Source organism: Bidens hawaiensis, unplaced genomic scaffold (genome assembly GCF_021521415.1).
Source record: "Bidens hawaiensis isolate Kalapana, Puna unplaced genomic scaffold, B.hawaiensis_p1.1 tig00001960_1, whole genome shotgun sequence".
Lineage (NCBI taxonomy): Eukaryota > Viridiplantae > Streptophyta > Magnoliopsida > Asterales > Asteraceae > Bidens > Bidens hawaiensis.
The window spans coordinates 2,388,189-2,408,721 of record NW_027491108.1 but is presented as its reverse complement, the minus strand read 5'-3'; the positions used below and the strand labels follow the sequence as shown (position 1 = coordinate 2,408,721).

The 20,533-nt window shown below is 35.1% G+C and overlaps 1 protein-coding gene across 1 annotated transcript; it reads right to left on the bottom strand.

Annotated features, from left to right (window-relative positions):
* Positions 1-13,926: 13,926 nt before the first annotated feature.
* On the bottom strand, positions 13,927-19,011 carry LOC143600802 (ammonium transporter 2 member 5-like). The gene is made up of 3 exons (XM_077078381.1): positions 18,382-19,011; positions 15,703-15,988; positions 13,927-14,600 (listed from the first exon to the last, which is right to left on the bottom strand). The coding sequence occupies exons 1-3, from the start codon at positions 19,009-19,011 to the stop codon at positions 14,050-14,052; spliced, it is 1,467 nt and encodes a 488-aa protein (XP_076934496.1). The 3' UTR covers positions 13,927-14,049.
* Positions 19,012-20,533: the final 1,522 nt, after the last annotated feature.

Below are 20,533 nucleotides of genomic sequence, written 5' to 3'. Positions count from 1 at the left end.
TCTGTGACATTCGTCAATTTCGGGTCTTGTTTGTATTCGTTTTTGTATTTGTTTATTATGTAAACCGACCCGATTTGTAAACCGAAGCTTATGTTATAATCAAAATGATGGATTTATGTTACAATATTGTTTCACACTTGTTGGGTCTTGAAAACATCCTATTTTTATTTATTTATTTATTTATTTTTTTGTTGTTTTGTGTTTTTGTCTTGATCTATTTTGCATGAAAACTCTTGTGTCTCACACCCATATTTGACCACCAACATTACCCTATATATACACCACCTTTCCTCTTCATTTTCCCTTGCTACAACTCCAAAAAAAAAAAAACTCTCTCAAACATCAAAGATTCAAGGTTATCTTCTTAAGTGTTCTTGAAGGATTTTGGTCTTTCATCTTAATTAGTTTATGTAGCCTTATTAATATTTGTTTATGGTTGTGCAACATATATATAATACACACCCCTTGTTTACCTTTGGTAGTTACTTCTCCGATTCCGGTCGGTGAGGTTTCGGACCCCATAAGGCAAGGCTTCATGGAGGACTTCGTGTCCTTGATATATATACATCTATATAACTTGTTCATACATATTAATCTTGCTTTTTTTAGTTTGTTGGTCATGTTTACAAGTTCCATGGTTATGGGTTTTTAAAAGTCTATGCTTCGGTTTAACCGTAAATAGCTCTAAACCGTAAACCGAACTTTGTTACTAGTTTTGTTTGTTTAAACATACTTAGTGTTAGATCTAAGTTTCTAAAATTATTTTTACAAATTCTATGGTTATGGGTTTGTAGAATCTTACCTCGGTCTTAACCCGAAACACGATCCGAACAGAAAACCGAACTTTTTTTTAAAGACTTTATTGTTAACTTTTGGTATTTTTTTATTTGTACATTATTATACAAGTTCTTTAGTGTTTGGACATGTGGAAACCATCTATGAACTTGTTGTGAGATGGAAACCGAACCAAACCGATTCTTGCTCGCTTAAGACACACAAGTGTGTTTTTTTAGCCATCAAGACTTGTATATTTCTTTAAAAATAGTTACAAACTGATTTTTAAATATTTTCTTAAGTACTTGGAAATGTTGGATCCAACTTGATCTCATAACAAAGTTTGGACCGACAAAACCGAACACTCGCTTAACGTGCGTTGTTAGTTCTAAAACAATGGAACTACATACTTGGTTAAGTCTTATTAAATTTTATTGAGTTATCTCATAACATTCAATATTTTGGAAAGTTGACTTTGGGTTTGACCAATTATCAAGACCCGAACCGACAACCCGAACACTCGATAAAAAAACCCGTTTTAGTATCTTTATTCCAAAGGGATTTGCATTCTTGCATTTTACCCACCTTATTACTTAACATAGTTTAAGTAAATATTAAGGTTAGATACTTTAACCCGGTTTCGAGCAAACTTACATTTTTAAAGGGTTATTATTATAAATTCTTAAATAGTCACATTTTAAACCTTGAACTTTAATTATTTACATTTCTCAACATTTATTTTGTTTAAAGACCTTCAAGACAACCTTTCTAAATTCAAGACTTCTTTTCTTTTTAGGCATTGTGCGTTAAACTCGTCGTTCTGACAAATCTCCAAATTATCATCTTTCAAGTTTTCCACTTGAAGGTGAGTACTTCATACCCCATTTTCCATCTTTTATTTTGGGGGTGACATTTCATACTTATTCAACAAAATGCTTTATATTTGAATCTTAAACCACAAACGTAGTTGTATACTTTACCTAAATAATTGCTCGATTTGGTGTTCTATGCTTATATGCCTATGTGTTTATCGCTTTTGGTTGGTGGAACTATAAAATCCTAGACTATTTGGCATCCCCTTATAGCAAGGTGTCGTTAACGTAATGCAATTAACGATAATTATAAAATCCTAGACTATTTGGCATCCCCTTATAGCTAGGTGTCGCTAATGTGTTTAGCGATATCTATTTATCCAAATTACCACTTTTATTTATCGTTTCGTATGCAAGTTTTGTGGCTATCTTTATTATATAATAATATGATTAAACTTATGATTGCTCACCGACCTTTGTGTTGACAAACTTTATTTTATGAAATGTTGCAGGTTTGCATCTTGGTTGATTTATGATTGTGAAGAAAACGACATAAAAGACCTTAGGATATTAGTAAAAATGAACAATATCAATTTGCCATATTTTGTGATATCTTGTTTATGGTTATTTTATGGATAATTGTTATGTGACATTTTCGATGTTGTGAAATGAAATGAGTTTATTAAATACTGTCACTTTAATTAGTGTCATGTGCTTATGGACAATCGTTACACCTCGGCATGTTCCGCCGCCTTTGGTCGGGGTGTGACAGTATCATACTTAGAGCATTAGCTCTATTACCATGTAAAAGTCATTCACTACGTCTTAACTAAATTACGTAATTATAGTGGAGGGGCAGCTTTCAATATATTATAAACATCAACAAACTAAACTTAATTCTAGTATATAGGCTACATCTTAACTAAATTACGTAATTATAGTGGAGGGGCAGCTTTCAATGTATTATAAACATCAACAACCTAAACTTAGTTCTAGTATATAGGCTATACGATTAAACCTTAAACCAATTATTTAATACATATTTAACAATAACGAGTAAGCGATACACTAGTTACGTGGTTTTTTTTTTCTAAAGCATGAGAATAAGATTAGCGTTTGGTATGCAAAATGGCAAATGTAATTAAATAGATCATTACGAGTGAATAAAAACATGTGTTTTGTTAATCAATATAATAGAATCACCTATTACAAAAGAAACCGCATTCCATCAAAAATCATTTTTCGGCACCCTCCCTATTTTTCTTTTCATTCCATTAACCATTTCACCCTAGTTTCTTGACACCACCACCAACCGGCCACTGCCTTACTACCATTACCACCACCATCGTCCATGTTGTCTCTACCACCACCACCACCATCATCACCGTCGTCGCAACCACCACCACCTTCACCACAATCACTGTCGCCACACCATCTCCGTCACCATAGTCGCCACCATATCCACCACAACCATCTTCACTGTCACCACGGCCGACACCATCACCATCATAACAAAGAAAAAAAACTATTTTGATCATATTTCTTTATATTGAGGTTGGTGTATTTTTATTAATTTTATTTTATTTATTTATTTTTGTTATCAAACAATACAAAGTAACGATCTATTCCATTCTAACAGGTTAACTAAACAAGACAATAAAATTGTTATGATCTCTCACTACTTCATACTAAACAAACCATTAGGTCAATGTAAATGCATGAAGTATAAACCATTATATGTGGTTGTAGTAAATTCAAATTTTGCATTTGCAAGATCAAGCTATGTTTACAAATTCCTAGATAAAATTAGTAGACAAAATATGGAGAAAATAATAATTATATGATAACCTTTATTCTCTGTCTAGCATATCTTTAGAGAAAAAAAAAGAAACAAATTAGATATATTCACACGTTTTCTCTAGTTATGTTTTCTTTTTAACCTTTTAATATGTTACAAACATCTTTTTGATAAAAAAAATAATAAATTGTAAAGTTAAAACATACGTAATTACTGGTGGAAAAACATTTAGAATCTTGGAATTTATAATAAAAGTAAAAATGTAGATCGGACAAGTGGTGTTTGGAAGGAATAGCATCCCAACGGTACAACCATGTAGATCTAGCTAGGTATTTCAAATTTTTATTGATTTTAGTCATAGAAAACAAATTATATTTTTCTAAAGGGTGAAGTGATCATCCTTTCCCGATCCATCAAAATATCTCTCTCCCTCCCTCCCTCTTTCTCACATACGTACATTCGGGAGCTTTGGCGTGATAGTCTCAATATAAAAGAAATGTTTTTGGTACCGAGATTGGTAGGGCGGCATTATCATAGTTATCGAACCCACACCAATCTCACTCTAAACATATTCCATCCCAATCCATCAAAATCTCTCTCCCCCCATCTCTCTCTCTCACACACACACGTATGTGCATTCAGGAGCTTTGACGTGACCGTCCCAATATGAAAGCAATACTTTTGATACCGAGATGGGTGGGGTGGTATTCTCATCTTTATTGAACCCACCACGCCAATCCCATTCCAAAAAATAAATGGTAACTTTTTAAGACATGCTTTGATTTATTGATCATTTAAACTTACATTTTGATGTAATCGATTTATAAAAATTATTAAGACTTCATATTTGTGTCACTTTATGTATTTAAATTATGATAAGTGTATATTTATGTCACGTTACAACTTCATATTTGTGTCATGTTAGCATTACTAAAACAAAACACAACCAACATTTATCATCTCCTTTTGGTTTCATTTTTTGACTTTATTCCCTTAGCCATACCTTGCAATCATCCTTGATTACATATTTTTGCCGACTACCATCACGCCATCTTTCAGCCACTAAGAAAACACAATTTCGCATACTAAAATTTAAAACACCAATACACTCCAAGGTTAACTCGATTGTAAAAAAAATAAGATGAAAATTGAAAGTCATTTTTTGTAACATTCAACTTTTGTTAAATAATAAATGACGGAGAGTTTTATTATTAAGTTAGTCGTGTGTTAAGTGTTTGGATAATATTTGGATTTGGAATTGTGAATGGGTTGTGGGGCCCATGGCCCCCTATATAAAGCCTAACCCCTCCACCCTTTCACCATTTTGTTACCTTTCACCACACACACACACACTCAAGAATACACACACTTTCTCTCTACATTCCGGAGCAAAATCCGTGTAAAAAGAGGAAGACTCTCGTGTGTAGACATCATCAAATAACAAGAATCACGTCCAGATCTACGTATTGTCCGGATCTGAACTCGAACCCAAAGCAAAAGGTAGGTTTTGGTTTAAACGGTTCAGTTTTATGGTTAGAATCGGCATGCAAGCAGATATAATGATAGATCGGGTTGTGAAATGTAAGAAAAATATAAACTTGGTAAGTTATAACCTCTTGGGTGCACTTTAAGATAAAAGGTGACGTTTGGACTATGAGAGATATGGGTTCAGGATCAGGTGCATGGGGTCAGAATGTGTCGAAAGTCGAGAAAAAGTAAAAATCAGGTCCTGAGGAAGAGTCACGAAGTAAAATGGCTTTAAAAATGGTAAAAACGAAGAAAGGAAGAAATTTCGTTTCGCTCAGCCATGAGAAGCGAAATACCCCGCTCAGCCATGAGAAGCGAAACGGGTATTTCGCTTCGCTCAGCCATGAGAAGCGAAACGGGTATTTCGCTTCGCTCATCTATGAGAAGCGAAACGGGTATTTCGCTTCGCTCAGCCGTGAGAAGCGAAAAGGTTATGCGAAGCGAAATTCTATGTGAAATTCCTCCCATGCGAAATTGTTTAAGTTATTATTAAAATGTGACCCGATTCATTTTCTGATGCGTTTTTGTCAAAGGACCTATTAACGAAAATAAAATTTTTTCGAGCTGACCTGGCAGCTCAACCCCCAGCCAAGGGCTGCCGCCCCTAGAACCCGCTACCAGGGGCGCTGCCCCCGGACCCTCGTTAGCTGAAAGTTTCATTAACTTAGATGTAGGAAGTAGTAGTAATGGATAATTGACACGCGTAATGTATTGTACAGTTAGCCGTGCACAACTAAGGAAGGACATTACCATTAACGGCGAGAGAAACCGTCTCCAGGTGAGTTCTAGCCCCATTTCCTTGTTATGTTTTCGGGGCTGTGTGCATACTCCTATGTGGCAGTTAAAATGCTTATCTTAAGTGATAGGTATATGATACGTGTATGATCGTGCATTGAATGTTATTACTATATGATGGTTATGTGAATGAATGTGTATGTAAGTATTATATGCATAAGACAAGTGAAGTATGCGCTTATGATAGGGACCAGACCCTCATAATATTTGAGATGATAGGGACCAGACCCTTATAATATCTGAGATGATAGGGACCACACCCTTATAATATCTGAAATGTTAGGGATCAGACCTTTTAATATCTGAGATGTTTAAGATAGAATAGCTTATGGTATACCATAGGGTTTTATGAAAGAAAGTATGTAAGTACGTATGCATGAATATAAAGTATGTGTGAAAGAAGTAATAGCAAAGTAAGGTATGAATACGTATCTTCGGACGCGTATGAGTAAGGATAGGAATGTATTGTATGTTAATTGATTAACTAGAACTCACTCAGCGTAGCTGACTTTTAGTATGCACGCAGGCAAATAGGTTGAGGCAGCTGGCTTGAGGAGGGACACATGGCACGAGCTAAAGATACTGGCATCTATGAAGAAGTGTTATGACTATTTTATGTTATGTTATGTTATGAAAAGACAATTTGTATGTTAAGACAAAAGTGAATGTTTGTAATGTGATGTTTGAAGTTTTAAATTATTCCGCGAAAGTTTAAATTAACTTTGATTTTAAAACTGTGTTTATGAGTAAATTCAACACCAAAGTAGGGTTACTGGGAACGGGGCCTTACATTTTTAATAGGCCTTAAATTTTGAAGACTTGATTATGTTTGACCAGTACTTGTGAAACAACATCGTCATACTTTTTCTTTAGAAATTCTGAAATACAAACTTTAAAATTTCAAACTTTAAAGCACTTTGTATTAAAAAAATTACAAATTTTATGATCTTGAAAACAATTAGACTAATACTATACTTTAAAAATAAAAATCATGAAAAGATCAATAATTAAAAAAATTTAAGGATGCCATCACTAGAGATACATTCTTTTTAATGAATAAATGTTACATGCTATAGCGATTGAACCATTGATCTCATATTCTACACCCAAATCATCTTACTAAAACGGAAATGGGTACATATATTTTTATTTAATCAATTACTAAGGTGGTGTTTGGCTAAACTTTTAAAAGTTGCTTATTTGTTTTTTGTAAAGCAAAAACAATTTTGAAAATCTCAAATATGAAGCTTTTGAAGCTTTTAAATGAACCTTACCAAACAACTTTTGTTTAAAATGCAAATAAATAAATAAGCAATCTATAAAAGCTCAGCCAAACACCCACTAAATATAAGGGAAAATTCGCAAAATATTCTATTAATAGAGAGAGATTCTAAATATGTCCCTCTAAAATTCAAATTCACTCTTTGTCCCTTTGCTAACTCGTCGTACTCTCTACGTTAGAAGTTCGAGATACCATATTTCTTAATTCGTCGCCTCCCCCCAATATTAGCTCAAAACCCATCATCTCCCCGCCATGTTAGCTCAAAACTCATCGCCTCCCCACCATTTTAGCTCAAAACCCATCGCCTCCCCGCCGTTTTAGCTCAAAACTTGTCGCCTCTCCGCTACGTTAGCTTAAAAATTAAATATAATAAATCTTGTTATTTAAAAATTACATCTAAACAAGGTACAGATAAAATGATTTTGATGGTATGTATGAGTTTTCTTAATCATATTATTATCCAAAATCCAATATACAAGAACTTAAAAACCAATAAAATTTAAAATATTTAAATATTTTTTAAATTAGTTTGGGATTTATGTTTTTAGTAAAGATAAGGTAGAATTTTTTTAGCTAACGTAGAGGGAGGCGATGAGTTTGAGCTTACAAGAAGGGGAATTTATGGGTTTTGAGTTAACACGGCGGGAGTACGACGGCTTTTGAGCTAATATGGTGAGGAGACAATGAGTTAAAAAACATGTCGTTTCGAACTTCTAACGTAGAGACAGGTTCGAGACGACGGCAAGTTAGTAAAGAGACAAAGAGATAATTTGAATTTTGAAGAGAAATATTTAGAATCTCTCCAAAAATAAAATATTTTAATAATTTTCTCTAAATATAATGAGATTTATAATATTTGATTTTAAACTTTTATCAAACAAAACAAAGAAACAAACAACAATTGATGAATGGTAGATGAAAAAAGTAAATGAATAGAGGGTATATTTACTAAAGGCTCTGGTTATCCACGCACCCTTTAACTTATATACACACTCACTTTCAAGTGAGTTTCATACGATCGTGTAACCCCTATACCATTGTATGTACAATGTGTGAATAACCAAATGGTGTATGAATAGCATATCCCTTTATAGGCACGAGATTCGGGGGCCCTGATTTGTATGTGTTGATGCAGAGATTAGGCGGTGGTCTCCATTCCAACGTGGGGGTCCGAGCTCAAAAGTACGGACTGTCCACCCCACCTTTCCTGCATGTGCAAACTGTAAACTTTATGCACAAAAAAATGTTAAAATATATATTTTTTCTTTTCTATCTTTTGGTATTTTCTAACAAAGATTAAAGAGAGAGCAAATGACATGACGTAGAGAGAGACCGAGGAGAAAGAGAGTGTGTGTTTGTAGGCGTTCTTTTAAGTCGGTTTTGACTATAAGACCACTTGCTATGGGACGTCGTGGAGGAGTGAGAAAGGCGCCTAGGAGTAGGGAACACTACCGGGGGGAGCGGCCATTCAGACGACCGACGCCATTGTAGAGCTCTCTCTCTCCTCTCTCACATACACACATACATATATATGCTTATATATATATATATATAGGGACGCCCAAGTGGCATTAAACCATAGCGGGATGGGCTTTGATGACCCGTTTTTTTACGAAGCGATGAAGTGGCGTTGACGTGGCACTGTTGAGGGGCTTCGAAGCCCCTCACCATAACGGATAGCCTAAGACCATTAGTTGTGGGCTTCAATGGGGTGGCAAATGATGACGTGGTCTGATCTTAAAGTCACACATACCGTGTTGGGACGTTAAGCCCCGAGCGACAAGGGTGGAGCTTTAGCACGTTAACAATCTAACAGGCGCAAGGAATGATGGGGCTTTTTTGTGTGCATTAGTTAAAACCTCATTGTCTACGTGATAGTGACGTGACGTTTTAACTTAAGGTTTAAGGCCCTACCACAACAAATAGCCTGAGATGGACAAATATTGGATGACATGAAAATTCACTGTCGGCCCTAGCTTATTAGCAAGTAAAGCCACTGCTTACGTCCACCAAATATCTAGAGCCCACATTTTTCACAAAAAGTATCCTATAATTATATGGTTATTAAGCATATGGTTTTGCTTGTTTTAGTTTACGACCAAAATTTGCGTGCGATTTAATGATAAGATTGCCAATTTGTTTTTGTGAACCTGGGTTTGATTTGATGTCACTGTCTTTTATTTCTTAAGATTTTAGATAGTAATATAGCCAAATTAATTATTTAGTTTTTGAATGATTGAAAAGATTACCTGATATGTTATCAATATTATATTTTACGGTTCTCGTTCCTAAAGAAAAATAATAAAAGCATATAAAATGTATCTATTGTTAGAGAATACTTGTGTGTAGTCTGTTAAATTATATAATCCTCAAGAACTATAATATATTTATGTTAGGTGATTTTAGTTAAAAAAAAAGAAGTAAAAGTCCTTAAATACCAAGTTTCCTCGCACATGATAATATTAAGCGAATAAATATTCCTAATTCATATTTTGTAAATCTGATAATATCGTATTTTGGTTTTATTTTTTTATTGGGTATCCCAAGTATGTCTACTTTGTATTTCAGTATTTCTCTCTATATATGTGGCCGGTCTTCATTACCTCTTTTTATGCATGTTTTTTTTTAATTCTTTTGACACGATATAGCCGCGAAGACATTGACAAATGCACTTGACCAACGTTGTTTTGATTTATTTTGAGATAACCAACTTTATCCGAATAGAAACAACCATTTAATTTATAATTATTAGGTGTTGTAGAAGTTCCATCATGCTATATAAAATGTGAAAGTACGAGCCGCTTTTTTATCATTGCAAAGGGCCCCGGAGGCTTAGTTTGCTTTGAGCCTCCAAAATGACTGTGCCGACCCTATAATGATTAGAGGTGACATAGAATTGGTTTTAACGACTTTCCAAAATGACTGTGCCGACCCTATAATGATTAGAGGTGACATAGAATTGGTTTTAACGACTTTTATAATGGATGCTCTATTATTTAGAATAGTTACAAAACTAGCTCTTTTAAAAGTTCAAACAAAATGTCTCTTTCATGTTATGGACTCGAGTGTGTACTGAAGTTTCTATGTTTGTGAAGTCATGATTGCACACCATTTTTGCGATTAGTAAAGATATGTATCGTAAAATCTTGTTCGTGAAACACAAAAAGAAAAGAAAGAAAATAAATGATAATATATAAGTGGTGTCCAGCACTATATACAATAATAATTCTGTAACCCTCATCGAGGGACGATGAGTCTAAAAGAGGGGTGCTTGTAACACCTTAGGCAAATCCCACATCGGTCGTGGATATGAGAGATCCTTGGTTCATAAGTAAATGTTCCGCCTCTTAAATCACCAACACATTTTGGGCTTAATGGTAGTGGACGAGATGGGAGCTCCACAGTTAAGTATGCTCAGGTGGAGTAGTAGCAGGATTGGTGACCTCCTGGGAAGTCTCAACCTGGGCAACCAAAAACAAATTCGTGAGCTCTTCATGGGCAAAGCGAACAATAGCAGGATAGGTGACCTCCTGGGAAGTCTCCACCTGGGCAACCAAAAACATATCCGTGAGCTCTTCGTGGGCAAAGCAGACAATATTGATGGTGCGAGGGGCCGGATGTTGCAAATTATATATATATACTAGATTTTGTCCCTCGTATTATGGGGGTTGTTTACATTATTCTTTTTTAATATATATATATATTTGGATTTTAATTTTATTTATTGTAAGAAAGTTAATAATTAATTTACTTGAAGTTTGATGATAAAATGGTTTTACAAATAAATGATATGTTATAATCTGGCTTAAAAGTTATCTGGGTTTGGTGATACCCATTACCCGTTTATTTTCTTTATTATAAAATTGTTTATTAATTATAAATAATATCTTTTTTTAAATAAAATAGGGTATTAATTTTTACTATATCCCTATTTTATAGGATTTTCATATCAAATATTTGATAAGGTTAATTTTTAATATAATGAGATGTTATAACCCATTTAAAAGCTATCTGAGTTTAGTGAGACCTTTACCCGTGAATTCAGGTCAAATGCGTGAGAAACCTTCATTTACAAATAAAGCAATCTGATGGCTTGAGAGAATGGTTGTTTTACATTTTTCGTTTTCTAATATTTATTTTTTGGATTTTAATTTTCTTTATTGTAAGAAATTTAATAATATACTTAGGGTTTGATGATGAAAGGGTTTCATAAATAAATGATATGTTATAACCCGTTTAAAAGCTATCTGGATTTGGTGACCCATGACCCGCTTATGTTTTTTACTATAAAATTGTTTATTAATTATAAATAATATCTTTTTCTTTTTAAATTGGATATTAAATTCTAGTATATCCCTATTTTATAGGATTTTCATATCAAATAATTGGTAAGATTAATTTTTAATTTAATGAGATGTTATAACCCGTTAAGAGCTAGTTGGTTTTGGTAAGACCCATACCCATGAATTTGGGTTAAATCAATGAGAGACCTCTATTTAAAAATCAAGCAATCTGGTGGATTCCATAAAAGGGGGATCGGCCACATCGCGACACATAGGATTTTAGGGTCTTCATTTATATATATTGTAGATTGTTCCCGGATTATGTAACCAACTATTGGATCAAGCTGAGGTGAAATCTGGATCGTTTAAACTCCATAAATTCCTTCTAGAAGGGGAAGTTACAAGAAGTTATTTGTTTTCTTCAACTTCCTACACACGTCTATGATAACCGCTGTTACTCCCGGTAAGATAGGGAACGACACCTATATCACCCCACTCTCCGTTCAAGCCTTCTACCAAAAAAAACATCTTCTGTAACTATTTGTTTCTCCATCATCTTCAGTTGTTGTTCCTCCAGCATCGCCTACTTCAACGGTATTGAAAGTTTGTTCCTTTGCCCAATGCATCGTTGCCCGTGAGTAATCATTTCCTTATTTGCGTATCAAACTAAACTTTATCTCTAATTGTGACTTTTACTCCCAACTCCTTTATTTTAGCTCAACTCAAACCCAAATTGTTTGAATTTATAATTTCAAATATGAGGTCCGGGCCGACCTTATTGTTAGTTGATTTCGTATTTGAGGCGTGATGGCAGGGCATATGAACTCCATCGATCAATCTCTCGTATTCAATGGTTTTTGCTATTATATTTTTCTTCTTAAACTATTTTTCTATTTTTATTTTTTTTTCAGTTGGCAATGTTTATGAGTAGGAATTGGTTGTTGACGGATTTTTATATGATATGATATTGGATCGAGTGAAACCATAGAAGGATTACTCTAATTTGTGTTTTTCATTCTTTTGGATTAAGTTTATTATGTTGCTGTCTTTGATATGCTAATTTCAAGATCATAAGATCATGGGGTTATCCTATATGTTTGTTGATTCTTTGCGACTGTAAATCCATTAATTAAGTGTAACTTCGTTTTTTATTTCATCAGGAAGAAGTGATCGTTGATCCGTCTGTAGTAATGAGTTGAAGGAACTTGACAGTTGTTGTCATAATGTTCAAGCTAAAGGATTTACAAAATACTAAACTATTTATGTTGTATCTTCTGTAACATACCGGCCTGTTATGAGCTTATGAGGCAGCCAGATAGTTAGCGTGCAATGGTTCATAAAATATATACATCTTCATTCATGTTCCAATCTTGATGAACAAAATTGTTATTTCAAATGTTAGATTATCATTGTAAGTGTGCAACTTTATAGTTTCTTAATCATACTTAAAGTATCATATTACTTGTAAATATCTTTTGAATGTATGGAACAGGATGCAATGAATTACACTTGGAATGTTGGAGATTGGATGAATAATTTTCATCGCTTTGTGTTTTATATCAATGAATTCGGTCACCGGACGGGTATAAAACTAGTTCCTATAGACCTAGATATCTCATGTGGATCTTGTATAGATATAGATCATTTTCAAATTGAAAGATTTCGTTGATATGCATGAATGATAAAATCAGACAATTTATAGAGTGTAACAAGAGCTCACGTGGTAAAAATTGGTCTGAAACATGGTACTAGAAATAGACTATTTCTTCCTTATGGAGTTAGACATTCACATCAACGGGAACCAATCACTAAAAAACTTAAGTGTTGAAGTTACCACTATCACTGATGACCATTTGCTTCCAATGGACTAAATTGCCACTAATTAGTACTTTAGTAGTGCCTTGCTACTATGGTTACCGTTGATAATTAGTTACGAATAACGATCTGTTTTCATGCATTAATACTTCAACTCCAAAGCAACTTCGGTACCATTCAATAAGGCAAAATAATTTGTGTTTCATTATGGGCACCATTTGGTGACCGGCCAGCGAGATCCTCACCACGAGCTCTGCCCCTTGGACCCTACCTTAAGAGTTGGCCTGAACCCCCACCATGGGAATGTTGCCCCCTTAAACCTCTGCCTCACTGGTGTTTGAAATAAGATTAATCATGAACAAACATGTACTCGACGCCTCAAAACTAGTATTAATCTATGTTCTTGTTTCCTTTGGCCTTAAGTGAATCCGGATTAACCAAAATGACTTACGACACTAAAATCACCAACATTCTAGTTATAAAAAACAGCACGCAACATATGACATTATAGGCAAGTCAAGTCAAACCGGCAATACAACTATTCGACTATTTTACCCTAAGGAATAAGTAGTAACCATAAATCATATAAAGCACGAGTCTCGATCTTACTTTCAGTTTATTTGCTCAATTCACATTCTTCTTATTAGAGAGAACACGCTAGTTAGATAATGTAGCTATGTTTTATACGGTTAAGCACTTAAACTTATTAATACAATTTACAAAAATGAAAGATTTCAATGAATAGTGTAACTTTAATATATGCCATGGTTTACATGTTTTATTTAACAAAAGTATTAGTTAAATAGCATAGCTTTTATTTAAAATGAGGTTGTTCTGTCACTACATAGTATTATTCGTTGAAAAGAGTAACAATGTTACATTCTTTATTTAACGATAAAAATTCGACTTACGAGTGGTTTAAAGTTCAGCCTAAACACGCATAACCAAACCGAACTAGGCTTTTCATGTCAACTCGACTGAACCACCACCAGCCTTGCTCGGGACCTCAATATCATTATAGTTTGAATACCTCGAGTTCTCTAGCCTTTCACCTTGACCCCAAATTGCATAGGCCTCCTCCCCGTGAGCCGCCTCGTCTCCAATCTCCATATCTTCATCGGACATCCTCAATGGCACGAATAGTTGCACAAACAGACACACTAAACTTGTCATCACAACGTTAAGAACAATCACAAACAAAATTCCAAGTAGTTGAACGCCCATTTGTCTAACTCCGTATCTGACGCTTAGATGGGTACCATGGTGCAAACCTGGGAACAAACCCATGTATTTGTGTGGAGCTCCATAGAATATCTCGCATAAATGTGGCTCCGAGAATAGGCCGGTGAGGATGCCACCTAGAGAACCGGCTATCGCATGCGTGTGTAGGACTGCCATTGTGTCGTCGATTTGTTGGAGGAGTTTGGATCGCTTGTGCACCACCATCATAGTGAACCATGGTATCGAACCCGAAAGTAGTCCCATTATTATGGATGAGTATCCTTGTACCACCCCTGGAAATTTTTATAGTAAGTAAATTGTGATGCTATCATGATTAAATGTGTGATTTAAATAATGATATGGGTCAAGATACAAAGCCCTGAACTAGATGGGCCTACCAATTTACAGTAAATTATATAGACAACATAATGGGCTTAATAAACTGTACTATTGATTATTGAAGTACCAAATCTCGAGTTAGTGTTTTAACGGGTTAAGTTATTATACACAATCTTCTAAATCTAGGGTTAAGTTATTATACACAATCTTCTAAATCTAGGAAAGATACAAAACCACAATAAATCGCAAAATATAATATATTGCTAATTAAAATAACACAATACCGAGGAAAAAACACACAATGTCAAGAAAAAAAACCAGTGATAAATAAAAAGGCACACAATGATCTAAATAAAAGTTCTATAATCTACAGGCTAGGAATCCAAAATCGAAAACCTAAAATCTAATATCGTAGATTTCAATGAGATTGTTCAAATGCCGCTAGTTTGAGTTCAATCGGAGCTCGTTTGATACCCTTCCTACAATTTCCTGTTTTTAAAAGGCTATGTATTTTAATCCAATGGTTACTACTTATAACGAGTTTACGAATGTTATTCAGGAATTTTTTTGAAACTAAATTAAAATTTAATTAGAAGTTCGAAAAAACCAACCCGACCTTGAAAATATGAATTCGGTTTGAATTCTGGTTTGATTCAAATAACAGAATTATCAGAAAGAAATTAAATAAATAATAGACATAAAAATAAATGTATTAAATGATATATATAGACACACATATGCACACATTTTTGTGTGTTTTATAAGTGCTAGGCATATCATTCGAACTCATATATTCGGATTGAACCAGATTGTAAATAACAATTTCCATTTAAAAATTGGATTCCGTATCAAAAAAGGGATGGCGACATAGCTTTTCGCCCAGTTGACTTCTATATCGATGTAAACAATGTCTTTTAGTTTAATGAAAGATTTCGCACCCACAAAAAATTCAAAACTAACACGATATGAAAATTCAAAAACTGAATTCGAATTTCAATCTTTTCAAGTACAGCAATAAACACCTCCAATTTGAATAGCTATGGGAACTAGAAGTACCTGCAGCCGGAGTGATGCAAACTAGACCGGTGATCATGCCTTGAACCGCACCGATCACAGACGCTTTTTTGAAGAACACAACATCAAGGATGAGCCATGTCAATAGGCTTGTGGCAGCACAAACGTGCGTGTTCAAGACGGCTAAGGAAGCATCTGAGCTGGCCTCATAAGGATCACCACCATTGAACCCGGTCCAGCCCATCCATAATAGGCCAGCCCCGGCTAACATAAGAATAATGTTGTTTGGAGGAAATCGTTCCCTATCCTTGGTCAATCTTGGACCAACCTGAGTCAAACACAAAAGTCAAACCACAAAAATAAAAGAAATAAAGTAGATATTTTGCGGTATCCATTAGTAATCTCTCAGTGATCAACGATGGTGTCAGCTATTTACGATCATGGGCGGATCTTTAGAAGGGGTGAGGAGGGGTTCTGGCCCCTCCTGATATGGGATCATAATTCTAGATATAGGCCCATATATTTTTGGTAAATATAGCGTGTATGTTTCCAATAGTATTTTTGGGCTCACAAGTGGTAATTTATGGTTTTTATAGTTCAAAACAAACAAACTAAAAGAACTTGTAATTTTTTTAGGATTTATGATCTTTATTTGGTGAAAAAACTATGATAGAGCCCGTGTGACATACGGGTGGTTAAAAAAAATAAAAAAGTTAAATTTAATAACATATATAATAGCATATCTTTTGGATTCATAAGACATAAATAATTTTCTAAAATACATATATTAGTAAGAATAATTGTATTTGTATTTTAAAAGAAATTAAAATGAAAAGTTGTTAATCAATACCAATTAAGAAAAAGAGAATGCTAACATCATTTCATCCTAGTTGAGTTGGTAACGCGCAAACGTTTTTAAAAGTATGGTAGTGAGTTTGATTCCCCCAACAACATATTTTTCATTTTATCATTAATGAAGGAAAATTGAAAAAATGGAAACTTATACACATAGGGTCTAATTGAATGACATGTGAAACAATTATATTGCTTTAATAATATAAGGTGGACTAGCTTTTGAACCCGTGTATTACACGGGTTTTGTAAAATGATAAAGATAAATAAGGTCTGTTATTTCAGTTGTGATTCTCAAATACTTGTGAATTAATTTAATGTGACTTAATGAAAAAAACAAACAGGGTTAACGAAAAGTGCTAAAATAGCATGATTTTGGAAATACCAGGTGTTGATTTGCAAGAAATTTAAAAAAAAATGTACTAAAGTTGTGTAGTTGGTCAAACCTTATGTATGAAAATTACACTTGATTCAATAATGAATATAATTCATACCATGTTATAACTCATTTGACAAAATGGTTTTGACCAATGACCCATAAATAGCTAGAATGAATGAGATAATAGATTAGAAATTGAGTTAAGTCTCATTTTAGTACCTATGGCTTGTCCAACTACACAACTTTAGTACCATTTTTGAATTTTTCGCAACTCGCTACTCAATGTTTCAAAAACTGGCCATTTTAGTACCTTTTTTTTAACCTCGTTTAATTTGTCCGTTAATCAGAGACATAATGGTAACTTTAAGTTATTTTATTTATTTTCTTTTTTTTTACACCAATGCGGATCCGACAACGACTTCTCCAATCCGTGAATCGCATCAAACACCTTCAACTGCCGGCCGCTTTATTAATATGCCCACCGACCGCATCAAGCGCGTCCCGTTGCGCCCGAATCGATCAAACCGCAGCTTCCAAACACGGTAACCTTTGATTAATCTCATCTAACCTCGACCCGGCTTGTTGTAAACTTAACCCTAAGGTTTTCGACTTTTCGAAATTAACCTTCAATAACTTACTTGTAGACATCAAATTCATAATACCCTCCTCACCTACCGACTCCATAGTATCCAATTTCACCATAACCAACAAACTCAACAGGAAATATGGTCGGAGACGACAATCACAGCCACCACGGCATGATGGTCTATGAACCTCCATGGACCAACCACATGGACGACACCACCCTTTCCCCCTTCTCTCCACACAGTCCCAATGCCACCATCTTCGAAGACTACGCTTATTTCCTCCGAAACGACGCCGCTTTACGCCACTACCTCGAAGACGACCTCGACCCCAACGGATCTGACTTCGACATCACGGCTGAACCCTTCTCGTCCGACAGCTTCCGGATGTACGCCTTCAAGGTCCGTAAGTGCGCACGTGCTCGCTCACATGACTGGACCGACTGTCCGTACGCTCACCCCGGTGAGAAAGCCCGCGGCCGTAATCCCTGTTAGTTTGTTGGTTATGGTGAAAGCGAGTGTTTGGGATAATATAGTAGGGGGGGGGGGGGTGTTAAAAGAGAAAAGAAAATAAATAAAATAACTTAAGTTACCATTATGCCCCCGACTTAATGGACAAATTAAACGAGATTAAAAAAAAGTACTAAAATGGCCAGTTTTTGAAACATTTAAAAATTGTACTAAAATTACGTAGTTGGACAAACCACAGACACTAAAATGACACTTAACTGAAATTGGGTGAGATGTGGGTTTAACACCTAAGCTTTAACATTTTCTTTTATTAGTATTGTAAGATATTGATTTAATATCTAAGAACTTAATATTAATTTCTAATATTTTTGGCCCCTCTTATTTAAAAAGTTCAAGTTCCGCTACTGTTTACGATCATTATATTCACATGCATACCCAATAAGCGGCGGTGAAACCAGCAACCCCTGAAGAAAGATGGATAACATAACCACCCGAGTAGTCAATTATTCCCATAAGAGCTAACCAACCATTAACGGACCATATTGTGAACGCGCCAACAGTGTATGAAAAAGTTAACCAAAGCGGGACAAACAACATCCACGCATAAAAGTTCATCCGTCCCAAAACCGCCCCAGCAATCAAAATCAAAGTGATGGCCGCGAAAACAAACTGAAAAAAAATCATCGTCGCATTTGGAAAAAGTCCAACAAACGCCTTTTCCAAAAGATATTTTTGCATAACCGCACCGTTGGGTTTCCCCCAAATCGGGACGAGTTTGTCCCCGAAAGAAAGTCTATAACCCCATAACACCCAACATACAAGAACCATAGCAAAAGCATATAGAGCCATAAAAGCCGAGTTAACTGCCCATTTCTTCTTGACGGCTCCTCCGTACAAGATTATAAGTCCTGGGACACTTTGAAGGCCGACAAGCGTAGCTGCTGTGAGCTGCCACGCGTTGTCGGCCTTGTTCATCCAGTCAGGACTCCCGAGAGTAGGCAACAAGTTTGAGGGGATAGGGACTGGGGCGGCTGGGGTCGTGGGGGGCGCAGGAGGTGAACTCATGTCTACTTTGTGTGTTGAACCAAAATCTTGAATGGTTTCTCAAATGCCATTAGATAATGAAAATGTATATATACTGCATGAAAATGGGTTCTATGGTTGATTCTCACGATAAATTGTTAATCTCTATGTGAGATTCTGTTTTTTTTTTCCTATCATTTGTGGAAAATGCGTGTTACTTTCAAAGAGGTTATTTCAAGTTTCTATAACGCAAAGCAATTGGTGTCATGGAGTTGTTATTACTTACTAGTAGGTTTGTTTTAATCCAAAATTTTGTAAATATTAATTTATTAGGAGAGGCTATAAGCACATCACTTACATAAGTTGCATTACTAATCAACCTTCTATTTATCGGATGCCATAAGGTCGTATATGTTATGTGTGTACCCGACAAAGAGTTTCTTTACGTTTGTATTGGGCATCTATATGCTACATGTATGTGTCCGTATAGAGCTTTGTATGATATGATATTGTATGGTATACGTCTGTTTGGGGCAACCAACGTAATAAAGAGGTATACGGTTATTAATCAATTAATATATTCAGATAAATGTTAAGATACATAAGGAACTTTTAAGTAGGCAGCTATTGGATGTCCCGCTATGGTGCCATGGCATGTAATGTAATTAGCTGTCTAAAGGTATCGATGATTCCAAGGCACAAGCCCTTGTTGCAACAACATAGTGTCCCAACACCAACAAGAAAACAAGAGTTACTATAATCTATTCATTTATTAAATCAAACTTGTAATTTGATAAAGCAAGAACATACGTTTAAAAATGGTTTTTTCTTTAGATTTTTCTTAATGAATCACTTTCTGTTTATTAATTATCGAACATAGAGTAAACGAATATTCAATTTATGTCACGCATGCATGTAAACTGATTGAACTATGATACCATCTGAAATAATTCTATATGTATTGATTGATACTTTCAGGGCATTTTCTATGCAATTAATATCAAGTAAACAGCTAGCATAATTAACCGTATGGTCCGTATAAACACCGGGGGGGGGGGGGGGGTGCTTATGTTGAACACTGAAACTAGCTGGTAACAGTTCTTGAAAATGCTTCTACTAAGTATGCAACTTCACCTATATCGAATCATTGATGATGTACCTCCTAATCCCTTTGCATCGCCACCAGACTTCTAAGGCATTATAGTCTACAAACATTAATTAAACAACATGATTAGTATCATGTTGACGATAAAATATAATTGCATCATATAAAGCCATATGTTCATAGAAGGACTAGGAGTGTAAAATCACCCGATGTTGGAACTACTGGGGTAATTGGTAATGGCATGGCGGTAAGGTTCGTGAATGGTCATAAAGCCAACGATGCGCCCTTCTAGCGGCCAACACTTCGCTCCCACGCTTGTGGTCATAAGTAGGCCGACCACTAGGGTCGATGTCAACATATTTTTCTTTATAGCTTAGTATATATCTCCTACTTTTTACCAAAACAATGTGAAATGGATTCGTGTGACAATCCTCGATTTCGGGTCAAATTGTATTTATT